The sequence below is a fragment of the Lacerta agilis genome, chromosome 12 (assembly GCF_009819535.1).
Source record: "Lacerta agilis isolate rLacAgi1 chromosome 12, rLacAgi1.pri, whole genome shotgun sequence".
Lineage (NCBI taxonomy): Eukaryota > Metazoa > Chordata > Lepidosauria > Squamata > Lacertidae > Lacerta > Lacerta agilis.
The window spans coordinates 43,755,860-43,769,134 of NC_046323.1; the positions used below are offsets into that span (position 1 = coordinate 43,755,860).

At 45.0% G+C, this 13,275-nt stretch overlaps 1 protein-coding gene across 1 annotated transcript in view; it reads left to right on the forward strand.

Moving 5' to 3' along the window:
- Positions 1-6,531: 6,531 nt before the first annotated feature.
- Positions 6,532-13,275, forward strand: part of PTPRN2 (protein tyrosine phosphatase receptor type N2) — a 583,237-nt gene continuing 576,493 nt past the window's right edge. The window contains exon 1 of the mRNA XM_033165163.1: positions 6,532-6,891. Coding sequence (XP_033021054.1) covers positions 6,753-6,891 — 139 coding nt within the window. The 5' untranslated portion in view covers positions 6,532-6,752. The remainder of the gene's footprint in view (positions 6,892-13,275) is intronic.

The following is a 13,275-nucleotide window of genomic DNA, read 5'->3' on the forward strand; positions in this document are numbered from 1 at the left end:
TCTAGCAATTCGAAAGCATGTCAAAGTGCAAGTAGATAAATAGGTACTGCTCCGGCAGGAAGGTAAACGCCGTTTCCGTGTGCTGCTCTTGTTCGCCAGAAGCGGCTTTGTCATGCTGGCCACATGACCTGGAAGCTGTACGCTGGCTCCCTCGGCCAATAAAGCAAGATGAGTGCCGCAACCCCAGAGTCGGACATGACTGGACCTAATGGTCAGGGGTCCCTTTACCTTTATGAGACTGGGCAGGATGCTGAAGGGCCTTGGGACATCATTCCTTCCTGTTGAAGGTTGTGGCCCAGGAAGATAAAAATACTGAAAGTAAACCACTGGGTGTCATCGGGAAGTATTTGAACATGAACTCTGCTTCCTTGAGGAAGGTCTTCTGGCAAGAGATGGGGTCCCTTCCAACTCTACAATTCTATTCTAAGTTTACACACCTCCAAATACATACCTAACATATTAGTGCATACCTGTGACTTGGCCAATGTTCTTTTCTTTCTTTTTTTGAGTGGTAGCAATATACACTTGCAAAATAATTGCTGATCATGCAAATCAATTTGTAATATAGTTATTGACTCACACTTGCATGCATGAAAGGGTTAACAAGCTCGGGTTGCCAGTGGGGGTGGAGCTTAGCAGGCCCCCTGCAGCATTTTGTTTCCTTCCTCTCAATGTCTTCTTCATGCTTCCTGGAAGAAGGATCCGCGCAGAACTAATTCTACTTTTGTCTCCATCCTCCTCACTGATGTGTTTTACAAAGGCTGCTGACAGGTGGCCACCACTCCTTGAACTGGTTGTAAATAAGAAGGCAAGCTGATGGGGACAGACTGAGATTTGTGGGGCCGTCCCCCATTTTCCCTAACAGCAGCCTCCACTGCCTAAATGTGACTGAAAGCATGATTGCATGTCCCATATAGACCTGCCAACCAGAGAACACAGTGGTCTTGCCAGGTGAAGTTGGTGCAAAGTGTTCTTGAGGTCACATGTGTAGCAATTAATCCTGGATCATCCTGAAGCCATTAGCCTGAATTATGAGGGAAGACTAAATCAGCAAGGGTGGATATGAATTCCACTCCCAATAGTTATCATCATGCTGGCAAGCACATCTGCATTAGCAAACAAGACAGGTGGAAAAAATCCCAAATAAAGTGTACAGGGCTGACTGAACTCTTGACTCCATTCTTAAAGGTGGTTATCATTAGTGCTGTTCCAAAATCTGTCATCCAGTTTGTCATATGAAAGGCTTCCATTTTTCTGTCTCATTCTTAGGGCACTTGGGGATTATTATTGTTGCTGTTGTCAATGTGTGGTTTTGATCTTGCCTCACCATTGTGAGGACGCCAGGGACGGTCTGTGTGTGCCCCCACCCCCGGTAGACATTTCTCCAGCACCCTGCAGCCTCCCTGGGTGCCTGCACTTCCTAAAACATCTAATGGGAGAAGTGACCCCATGATAACTTCCCCAAGACTTCAATTGATGTTTTGGTACTCAGGAAGTTCCAAAGCCTAATTATATGACAATGTCATGTTACACATAACTGCAACTGCAAGATGAGAAGTAACGTAAAAATATGCAAATGAAAAAATCAGCTCTGGTGTTCAGGTCCTGCTTGCAGTTGGCCACTGCGGGAACAGAACACTGGATTAGAAAGGCTCTTCCTGTGTTCTTATGTTCAGATCATAACAAGAAGTTGACCAATGAAAAGTACTGCACAATAAAGGGATGTATATTGCTCATCTTCCCCCATCCCACAAATTAGCCAAATTTAGCACATGAGCATAGTGAGTGAAACAAGTACTGTTGCTTTCTGCAAGAGATCAGCTGGGTTTACTTTGCCAACAAGTTTACTGCGAAATCTGTGGTCAAATAGCCCCACCCAGATTCTATATAGACATTCTAATATCTTTGCATACACACCCTGTGAACCCTGGATCTTCTCTACACCCTGTAAACATACAAATGCAAATTAAGGAGTGGCGCTTGCTCCCTTTTAGAAGGAAGGAAATTGAAGCAGAACATAAGTGTACCGGATGTGATCTTACTAGGAGTTTCTACTAGAAAATAAGACACCTGCTCCACCTATTGTTATATTAATAAATTTGTATACTGCCCTTCATCTGTAGACTTCAGGGCGGTTCACAATATAAAAAGACAAGACGAAGAAACATAATAAAAGCAAGAACAAAAACCAATACCGCCCCCCAGCCCCTCACAACACATTTAAAAGGGCATTGGATGTCAAGCAGCCAAAGGCCTGGTTAAAAAGAAGCACTTTCATATGGCGCCTTAAAGGTGTATAATGAAGGTGCCAGCTGAAGCTCCCTGGGGAAGGCATTCCACAAATGGGGAGCTATTGCAGAAAGGGCTCGTTCTTGTGTTGCCATCCCCTGGACCTCTTGAAGAGGTACACAGAGAAGGGCCTCAGATGATGGTATTGGGGTCCCCGTAGGTTCATATGAAAAGAGGCAGTTTTTGAGGTATTGCAATCTTGAGCCATTTAAGTTTTTATTGGTCAAAACCAGCACTTTGAATTGGGCCTGGAAATGAATTGGCAGCCAGTGCAAGCAATGCATAGGTAAACATAATAAAAGGTATCTTAAGGTTTCTGTAGCTGTTGTTTTTGCCATAGTCCTATGTTACAATCACTTGCTATTCAATAACACTTTGATTTACTGCTATGATCCCCTCCCACCACTACCTTTGAATGAACTATGTATCTGTGTGGTTTCTTTCGTTTTGCATTGCCTCTCTTTAAATAAAAATCCTTCCACATTCTCTAATTGATTGTATTCAGCGCATAAGTGGTCCAAACCAATGCCAATATTGATTTTAGTATTTTTTTTGCTGTCAGTTGCAGAAAAAAAAAAACAATGGCTGCTCAGTAGTAAGCTTTAATATCAAAGTTTTGTTCATTTATTCTAGTAGTTCACACTCCATTAAAAAAAATACTTGTAAATCATATGTAAGCTTTAATTTTCTCCCCACGGTAGAAGCTTTTGAAGCTGATGCAGAAGATTTCCTGTTCTAAATGTATTCGCTTACTAACCTTGTCTTTAAATAGCTTGCATAAACCAAGGCTGTCATCATGCAGTAGAAAACCCCATGCTACATGTGTGTTGGCTTAGTTGCATTCCTGGTACAGGCATGGAGACAATGCACATGACCGAACTGATGTAATATGTGAACATGTAAACATAAAAAGAGTCCTGTTACTAGATAAGACCAAAGGCCTTTCTGGTCCAGCATTCTGTTCCCACACTGGCCAACCAAATGCCTACGGAAAGCCCTGATAGGATATGAGTGCAATAGCCACTTTCCTCTGTTGTTGCCCAGAAATTGGTACTCAGAGCCCATGCCATCTCTGATCCTGAAAGCAGAATGTAGCCATCATCACTAGTAGCCATTAATAGTCACTTCCCTCCACATCTTGTTGCAGCAAATTCCATTGTTTAACCATGTGTTTGAAGTGGTGCTTTTGTCCGTCTTGAATCTCCCATGCTTTAGCTTCATTAGAAACAGAGAAAAAAAGCCTCTATCCACTTTCTTCTAAAGTAAACGGATTTCATGGCATCTGTCATGTGGAGAACTCACTTGAATGGGCTTTATAAATACATGTTGCTCCCCTATGCTAGAGTCATTGAGCTACTGTTCAATACTGACTATTCTGAATAGCAGCAGCTCTCTCTCTAAGGTATCAGATATTTTTCAGCTCTAGGGACTGTGCTAAGGTTCAAACCTGGAGCCTTCAGAATGGGCCCATCTGTAACACTATGATAGGATGGGTGCGTTGTTTTCAAAAACAAAAAAAAAGGTGAGGAGTGGGTAGTTTGGGGATTGTGACGCCTTCCTCTTGGTAAGTTTCCCATTAGAGTGAAAATGGGAGTTTGGGGTACCAGCTGACTATATAAAAGATTCCCCATCTTTGAGGGGATAGGATACAGTATAGAGGATTTAAAATTGTTCCTAATGTATTTTGTATCATCAGTGTTGATAAAAATGTTGCATTTTTATTTAGCATTGCCTTAACCATGTAGTTCGGTAACTTGCAAACAACAGAAACTACATTTAATTTCTAATATATTTTGATAAATGGTAACTAATTATAATGATAAATACCTTGTCTTGTCACTTTCTGCTATATGTTATTGTCTTAGTCAGAGTTATGTTTTTCATTCCATATAAATTCAATATGGTCGTTTTTCCAGGGTTTTTTTTTTCTTTTTTTTAAACTACATACTCTCTTTCCAACCATATGGCTTGCACAGCCCATGAGAATTCAACAATTTAACTTCCAGCAGCTCCATTTTTCATTGTGTCCTTTCCGTATTGCCTATCTTTGCATTTTTGTTTGTTTCTACTTCAGTTTATCCATTTGAAGTTACATATCTTGCAGTAGCAAACTTTCTTCAAACCATAATGCTTTTAAAGCAAACTCATAGCTTTACATAAGCCTTACCATGCCTTGCAAGAAAAATATTCAAAACACTGGTGGTGTCCACTACAGGCTGCTTAAACAGTGAATGGACTTTTGTTTAGTGATCCTCAAATATGCACCTAGATGTTAGAGGCTCTGTGTTGTCCTGTGCCAACCAAGTTCTACTCAGAGTAGGGCCATCAAAATGAATGGACCTTAGTGACATCCAGTTCCAATAGGTTTACTCTTGAGTGTGACTAACGTTCACTACAATCTAACAGTCAGGTACTTTATGCATGGCTAAAACAAAAAGTGGGGAGTAGCACAGTGTGTGCATGTGCAAGGAAGGAGTGTTCACACATACAACAGTATATGTGAAGGCTCCCTCCCTGCAGGCATCCATACTATATACTTGGGATGCTATGGGGCAGGACTAGTCAACATATGAGTGCACCCCACCCCACCCTAGTCTTACCCCCTGTAACTAATGCTGGAAGAGGACTTTTGTGTTAAAGAATTAAAGAACAAGTACTCCAACCCAGAAAGGAATGAGACAATATTGAATACTGGGGAGAACGGATCCCCAACAAGACCACTACCACAAATTCAGAAGTGCATAATAATTTGTCCAAAGACAAGTATTGATCCTGGGAATGCATGTTGGCCATAAATGGACTGGTTAGGTCAAAATCAACAATGTTGTGTGGTTTTCACTGCAATAATGTGGAGTTGGAGGTAACATAGGCAACCCAGAGGGCAAAGTGCAAATATTTTCCTTTAATAAGTCCAAGAGGGGACTGGGCAAAATGATAACTACAGATGAATAACCACCCAGTGGTTAATCAAAGGGAACAGTCAAGAACAAACTTGGTTGGTCTCTAAGGTGCTACTGGAAGGATTTTTTTATTTTATTTTGTTTTAACATTTTAATGTCATCAACAACAGGAGCGATATTACCTGTGGCTCTCCAGTTTTTCAGACAGGGTGATTAACTTGAGATGCTAATTGGAGACTGAGCCTAAAATCTTTGGCATGAAACCTCTGCATGCAATGCAGATGTTCCATCACTAAGTTACAGCCATCAAATGCATTTTGCTGTGTTACATAACTAGTAACCACAACAGATCTCTCTCTACCTTAGCTCCAGGAGAAGGTCTTCCAAGTCAGCTGAGCTGACCCTACTCAACAGAGCAGATGGAGGCAGCAAATGCTGTGTGTGCAATGCACTCTATCCCCATCCCCTACACCCTCAGGTGCTGATGGTGAAGTTGCATTCAGTTCTGTGCATGGAAGCCGTGCGTGTCTGTGCCTGTAGAGATGCCATCTGACCCTTTGCCTCAACCACCAAAATGACTTGGGCCAGCCCTGCAAGCCAAAGGTGTGTGTCTTTTAAGAGCAGAAGAAAGGCCTTTCTGCAAGAGAGCACTGCTTCATGAGGGGTGCCCAGCTGCACAGGCAGGCAGCCCTCCTCAGAGATGCATGCCGGAGTGAATTTGGGCAGGTGCAACTTGTCATGCTCCACTTCCTGCTCGCATCCTCGTTTCCCGCTCACAGCTATTATTAAAGTCACACGAGCCCTCTCCTCCTTGGCAGCAAGGCTGGCCCCCGTCCACTGAGCCAGCCTGCCACTGAGGAAACCCCCCCAGGCGAACTACTAGCCTCCTGGGCCCTGCCTGGAAATCTCACCCCCAAGGAGAAGAGCTCCACTTTACAAGCACACACACACACACACCCCAACTCACCCACCCCCAACCTGGTGGCCAGAGAGCGCTTTTGGAGCAGGAAACAGCGGGGCTTCCATTCTGGACCCTGACCTCGTCCTCTCGTCGGATTTGGGCGCCAGTCCCTGTACCTGTAGGGAAGTTAAGCCCTGGAGAGGCGCGGCCGGGGTGGGAGGGAGGAAAGAAAGAGATGGAAGGGGTGTTGAGGAGGAAGAGGAAGAAGAAGGGTCAGCGGGCGCTCTTGGCCCGCCTCGGCTGAGGGAAGGCTGTGGAGCTTGCAGCGCGAGCCAGTCCTGCGCGAGCAGCAGCAGCAGCAGCGCGTCGAAAGAGCTGCGCGAAGAGAGCAGCAGCAGCAGCGGCAGGCAGTTCCTTGCGAGGAGGAGGAGGAGGCGCCGGGCGAGGAGGAAGCGAGGCAGGGAGGGGCCGCCTGGCTGGCTGAGGCTGGCGAGCCGAGGGGACGGCGCTGGTCGCTGTCCTGGGTGTTGAAGGGAGCCCGCTGGGGAGCGCCTGCAGCCTGGCTCCGGAGCCGAGGTGGCATGGACTGAACCGCTGCGAGAGGACAGGACGAGGCGGGCCGGGCAAGCAGGCAGCAGGCAGGCGCTTGCCATGGGCCACGCATGATGGGGTCGCCCGGCACCTCCAACCTCGCGTTCCGCCTGCTGCAGCAGCTGCTCCTGGTCTTCGTCGTCGCCCGGCACCGGCAGCCCCTCCGAGGCGGAGCCGCCGCCAGCGCCGCTGAAGCAGAGGCCAAATTCGGTAAGTGGAGAGCTGGGCTGCAAGGGAAGGAGCGGCGCGCGGCGGAGGACGCGCAGGGCAGGAGGCGCCGCTGCAGCCGCCGCCGCCGCAGGAGGGAGGAGAGGGCGGGGAAGGGGAGAGGTTGCCCGCCAGGCGAGGGCAGGTGAGCCAGGGCCGCCCGCGGGCGGGAAAAGTGGCGCCGCCGCCGCCGCCATCCCCTCGAGCCTCCGAGGCGCAACTTGTGAGGAGGGCGAAAGGGCGCGGGGATCCTTCCCTGGCTAGCGCAGGAAACCCTGCCCTCCAGGGGCCTGCCTCTGCCCCCGCGGCCGAAATCCTTCTCCTGAGGAGACTTTCTGTTTCCCTCCACACACCCCTCAGTCGACACGTATTAATTCCTCATAGACAAAACTGTTCCCTCACCTATTCTTACTGAGGTGCGCAACACCTGCTATCCGCGCGTGCGTGTGTGTGTTTAATTAATTTAATTTCACAGCCTTTGTATACCGCTTGATCAGTGGCAAAACCCCTCAAAAGCGGTTTCTACGCATGTGTGTGTTTCAAGTCCCCTGTTAGCAGAGATTTGGGTCAGCCCTTGTGCACCTGTGTGTTTTTATCTGTCGCTCCTCCCTCAGGTGCTCCCATTGCCACCCAGTTGAGCCTCACTGACTCACCCCTTGCGGGGCTTGAGGGGAGGCCGCTACTACTTTGCAGACCCCCCACTCCTCCATGTTACGCCCCCTCCCCCAATATTCTGTCCCCATGGACAGCTGCTGCTCCGCTCAGAACCAAGAGATCTCTTTCACAAGTCATCCTCTTACAAGTTATACTTTGTGAAGTCTATGGGCCGACTTCAGGGAACCACTAGCAAAGCAACTGCATTTCCACTCGTGGCCTCCACATGCTCCACATGCACCTTATTACAGTGCCATCTCCAAGGGCTGCCCCAGTTACCGTTACTTCAAGAATGTTCATTTATTCATACCCACAGGCTGCTGCAAATATGCTACATCCTACCCTGCTCTTTTAATGTTCCTTGCTAGGCCCACCCAAAGTTAGATAACCAGCTCATTGGCCTCCTCAATGCACACCACTGATATTGTCATTATTTCCCCCATTTGAAACATCTCACCTACTTCCTAGTGAAGCCTGGTGTTGTTGTTGTTTTTCCAAAATTCTACATTGTTGTGAAATTCCCTGAGATCTCGGGGTGAAAGGCAGTATACAAATTTAATAAGCAGCAGCAGGAATAATGTGACATTCAACTCACTGAATTCTTGATCCTGAAGTTCCATTAGTCACATGTACTAGAGTTGATCACCCAACTGTTGTTGATCATTTCATAAACCTTCATAGACAATTTCTTACTGGAGAGTCACACATTCCCTTGGTGACGCTCTTACCTTTCAACCGTTTTACCAACCTATCTTATTTCCCTTCTTCAATTCCAACACCCCCCAAGCAATATTCAGATGGACCATTTCCCTTTCTCACCTAATTAATTCAGGTAAAGTTGTTTATGGATCAGACTTCCTAGGCAAATTGATCCTCACTATAGTTACTCTTTAAAACCTTTCCCCCCTTTTAAGAGATACCCTCCCAACTCAACTAATGTTACTGTTAATCCTCTAGAACTTGGACCATATCACTCTTTACCTGTTTATGCTTCCTGATATCTGAGCTCCACAAATTAAAAGTATTCCCCTTAGTGCACAGTGGTATTCTGAAACTAAAGTGAATTCTTACTCTATAAGCCCATTTATGTTGCCAATAACAATATACAGTAGTGCAGATTTCAGTTGCAAACTCTCCCAAACAATGACATGCTGTCAGGACTATCATTACAAACTTCCCGTAATGGAAACAAAAAACTTGTCTTTTGGCACCTTAAAGTCCTACAGATTTATAAGCTTTCAATCTTCATCACAATCAGTCTTATAGCCTTTAAGGTGCCATAATAATGGCTTTTGCCATAAAAACTAGCTTTTCTATCCCTCTAGAATTTGTTCCCTTATTAGCTGATTCCCCATGAACACATTTTATCATTGAAATTCCATATTCCCACTGGAGTCACACAGATACCTAGAGATACATTAAAGAAAGCCAGACTTTAAAAAGGACATCTTAAGTCACATACTGAGAATCTGATTCAGTGCCATTAATCTGTTCATCCCAAACTTACTTTATATTGGGGGGGGGGGGGAAATCATTTTTACTGTGAAGCCACCTGAGACCCTGCAGTGTTACAATGACCTATATAGGCCATCTCAGCCTCATCTTTGCTATTATTTTTGTGAGAGAACAGGTTGGCTCAGCTTGTGTTCTTGTAGAGTTTGGCACTTACTGACTAATCAGCCTTACATTAGTCTCTGTTAAAAGCTCTCTGTTAGTAAGAGCAAATTAATAGAACCTATGTTTCTGTGCTTGCTTCCAAGCTGAAAGGGTCATGGAATTAAGCTGATAATATTTGCAGGAGTCTGCGTACTGAGCTTAAAATAATGTGTTTCATATGTTAAAAGATGTGGACAGGTGTTTAAAGGAAACTGGATTGGAGGGAGCAGTACTAACAATTATAAATGGTACGGAAAAATCATTCCCAGATCTTGTTAAGGGATGCACTTGTCCAGAGTAAAACGCTACCTGTTATTTATAAACCGAAACCCACCTTTTCACTGCTCCTTAACACATTTATGTATTTGCCTCTCTCATAATGGTTCTAAGCATGCATTGCAAATAATTTGGGAAGCACAGGAAGGATAACAACAAAATCAGTACGTGATTTTCCCCAGATGGTTTTTGAAAGGTCAGCCTGCGCACTCTAGATTGATTTGTGCAAGCACTAAAGTCAATTTAAAGAACAAACCTGCCCTTGAATTAAAAAAGCAAACTCAGAACTAGTTAGGCAACCTTGGGGACAATCATAGATGGAGCCCACTCCTTTTTTAAAATAGAGAAATCATTTGAAACCCCAGCAGTGTGTTTGAAAAGGAGAAAGAACCAGGAAAACAGGCACTTTGCTGTGATTTAAAAGTATTTCACTATTTTAAAAAGGAGTGGGCTCCATTTATGACTGTGCCTAAGCTTGCTTAACTAGTTCTGAGTTTGTCATGCTGCGGTGGAAATAGTTTTAAAATATTATTTTAAGAGATTATAGAACATTATCACTAGGACATGGACAAAATCGGCACCAGGGTCTTTTTCTCTGTTAATAAAGTGTTGATAGTGAGAGAAATGTAGTGGTGCCAAGAAGTGTTTCTACCTTGAAAACAAATATCTTTCTGAAACATCTGACTGAATATAACTAAAGTAAATGCCACTACATTTGAAGAGCAGAAAAGAGATGCAGGGCACTGATCCCTCGCCTTCAAACTCTCAAGTATATGTTGTTGCTTTTCCATTTTCTTGTTTCAATATATCTCTTGGAACTGAATGTTGAATTTTTAATGCATTCAGACATGCATAAGTAACTACTTATTATACCAGCAAACATATTATTTGTGTTTATAGTGCCATTGGTGCATATGATTCTTTATACAGCAACATTTTATTCATTTGCAATATTTAGGACCTGAGTTTTCAATCTGAAAAATGTTCCCAGAATGACTAAGAATTATTATTTTTTTAAAAAGCAACATCAGACAGATTTTAAACAGCAAAATAAACCCTTAAAGCTAAAACCTGGAATAAATCCACGCTGGAATAAAAATAACAAGGCAGACTACCTAAAAGGCCTGGGTAAGTTAAATATACTCGGAGTCAAGTGTGAATTTCATGCTCTTTATTCAGCTCATAGTAGCAAGGAATGAGTCTTTCCCCAAAACGTCTGCTATATATACATTATTTACACAATGGGCCCCATGTGAATGGCTAATTCCGGGCTACTCCTGAAGGCCAATCAGGTTGCGGATTCACTTCCTCCAGGAGCCTGATTGGCTGCTCTTGCAGGCCAATCAGGTCACTGATTCACTTCCACCTGGAGCTGGATTGGGTGGCTCCTGTGGACCAAACAGACTGCTGCATTCTGGATCCTGTTGTTCTAGGATTCAGCTTAGTACATAACAGTAAGTAAAGTCCTTACTCCAGGTTGATGCCAGGCAAGGTTTTCCTAGGGAGAGTATTCAAAAGATGGGGTGCCATAACTGAGAAGGCCCTCACGTGGGTCACCGTCTTAATATTTGGGTATGCTTTATCTTAAATAATAAAAAAGTGTCACTGGCTCAAAGAACATACAATCTACAATTTAATAGTGGAAGAGGAAAGCAACAGAGAAAAGTGTGGAGGATAGGAGGAGTCAAGTGGAATGAACAGGTACTAATGTAGTGACTTGTGTTTTCAGTTGGGGGTGATGACTAAATGATAATGATGAAAGGAGGACATGAAGGGAGGAAGAGAGAAAAATGATACTATCAAGAAGTTCTGGGAGACAGTTCTCTAGGTATAAGGAAAGAAAGTGAGAAAGGGTGAAACTTCCAGGAACCAAAAGTATTTGGTACTGCTGAAGATGGTAGAAGCAAGGACCACCGTAATGGATTTTGCTGTCCACTTAGATGGCTTTAAAATAGGATGATTGAAATTCATGGAGGATTGAACCACCAGTTACTGGGGAACACAAAAGAGAGAAAGCTATTGTGCTCATTTCCTGTTTGAGGGGCTTCACGTAGGTACCCGTGAGAGCAAAATACTGGTTCTACATGGTGCCCTCTTCAAAGGCTGGGAAGGTTTTCTGGAGGTACGCCTCTAGGGAGCTTCCCCGAGCACAGCCTTCTCCATGGGAATGATATCTTTCACCAAAAATTGAAGAGCTGCCCTTGACAGGAGTGCCAACTTGGCCCCACAACCGTGGGTGCCTGGGGACATGGGTGCCATGCAGTGTGCATGGCCCTGGCACCAAAATTTGTGAGTGCCCGGCCCCTTCATGGGGAATTTTGTGGGTGCCAGGGCCCCAGGGAGTTGTCACCTGTGGCCCTGGACATGTCTCATTTAAACCTCATTCCCCATTATATAACTGATTCGCAGTTCCATCACATTGAAAGGATAGGGAATAAGGATTCAGCCTGTGCTGGAGGGTGTGTGTGTGTGTGTGTGTGTGTGTGTGTGTGTTATACTCCCCCTGAAAACTCAGGTTCGCTCCTTGGGTATACTCCTGGATTAAACCCTGAGTCTAGATGCTTAGGTTTTGGCCAGGAATGTGTTTGCACATTGAAAACTAGTGTGCCAGCCACACCTCTTCCTGGAGTTGTCTAGTCTGGCCACAGCGATACATGGCAAGAGGAAATAGAAGTTGTAGCTTGCATGAAATGATCTATTCTAATCATGTCATGGCCCAATGCCAAATCCTACAGACAAGGAGGCAAGACTGGACTACAGATAGCTTCAAGTAAGCAACTTGTTCCAACAGAGTATGGCAGCAAACAGAACTTCCTGAAGCTCCTGAAGCTCTCAGACTCTCTCAACCTGTGCCCCCTCTTGACTAACTATAGAGTCTTAACAGGCCGACCCTCTGGCCTAAGATGGCCACCCCTCCTCTGTTTCCTAGTCTCTGCACTACTGTACTGGTGAGGTCCTGGGGGAAGGTTTTGGCTCCTGAGAGGGAGGTTTGCCCGTGAGGATCCAGGCTCTGGTGAGCTTCTTCTGGGGACTATGTTCCTCAGCCACAGTTGTTTCCTGATCTTCAGCAGCAGGTTCAGGCCCTGTGTCACCTAAGCTGCAAAATCTGCTTCTTCTGGCTCTGGCTGCTGCTGGACTCTTGAGTCATGACACCTTGACTGTACCAGCTTGGAGCAACAAAGAAGCAGGAAATCTGCCCCTCCCTGCCACAGTTCCACCCTGGCCAGTATAAGATGGCAAGGATTTGGATGCAATTGTCATCCTGTGGCTCCCAGTTGGGATTTAGGATTGCTTGGCCTGACTACAATCCTATCCCCCCCTTAGGTAGCAGCTAAGTCCCATTGAACTCAGTGGGACTTGCTTTTGAGTAAACGTGTGTAGCTGCGTTATGCAAGTCCACAGTTTCACAGTGGCTTGTTAAAGAACACAGTCTATTCATTCTGCTACTGAACAAATTAGCATTGGCGCTATGTATTAGCTACCAGTTGGCATGACTGAATTGAGCAGAGCCAAGTTACAGTGATCTGGTTCACGTGTTGTCATGGTAAGCCATGCAGGAGTGCATGAAAGTGTGGCCTCCTGAAGAGAAGTTTGCAGCCACTTCGCTGCTCCGTAGTCCTTTTACTCCTGTGTGCGCTGAGCTAAGACAAGGTTTGGCTTGGTGTAGCATCCAATCCCATACACATGGTTAAGCTCTCTCCTTACTAAGCACAAGCTGTAGCAAAGCTTTGTTCTTGCACCTAAACTTACCCTTGTAGAACATCGTATCATGTTGAAGAACACCATAATATCATGTTGAAA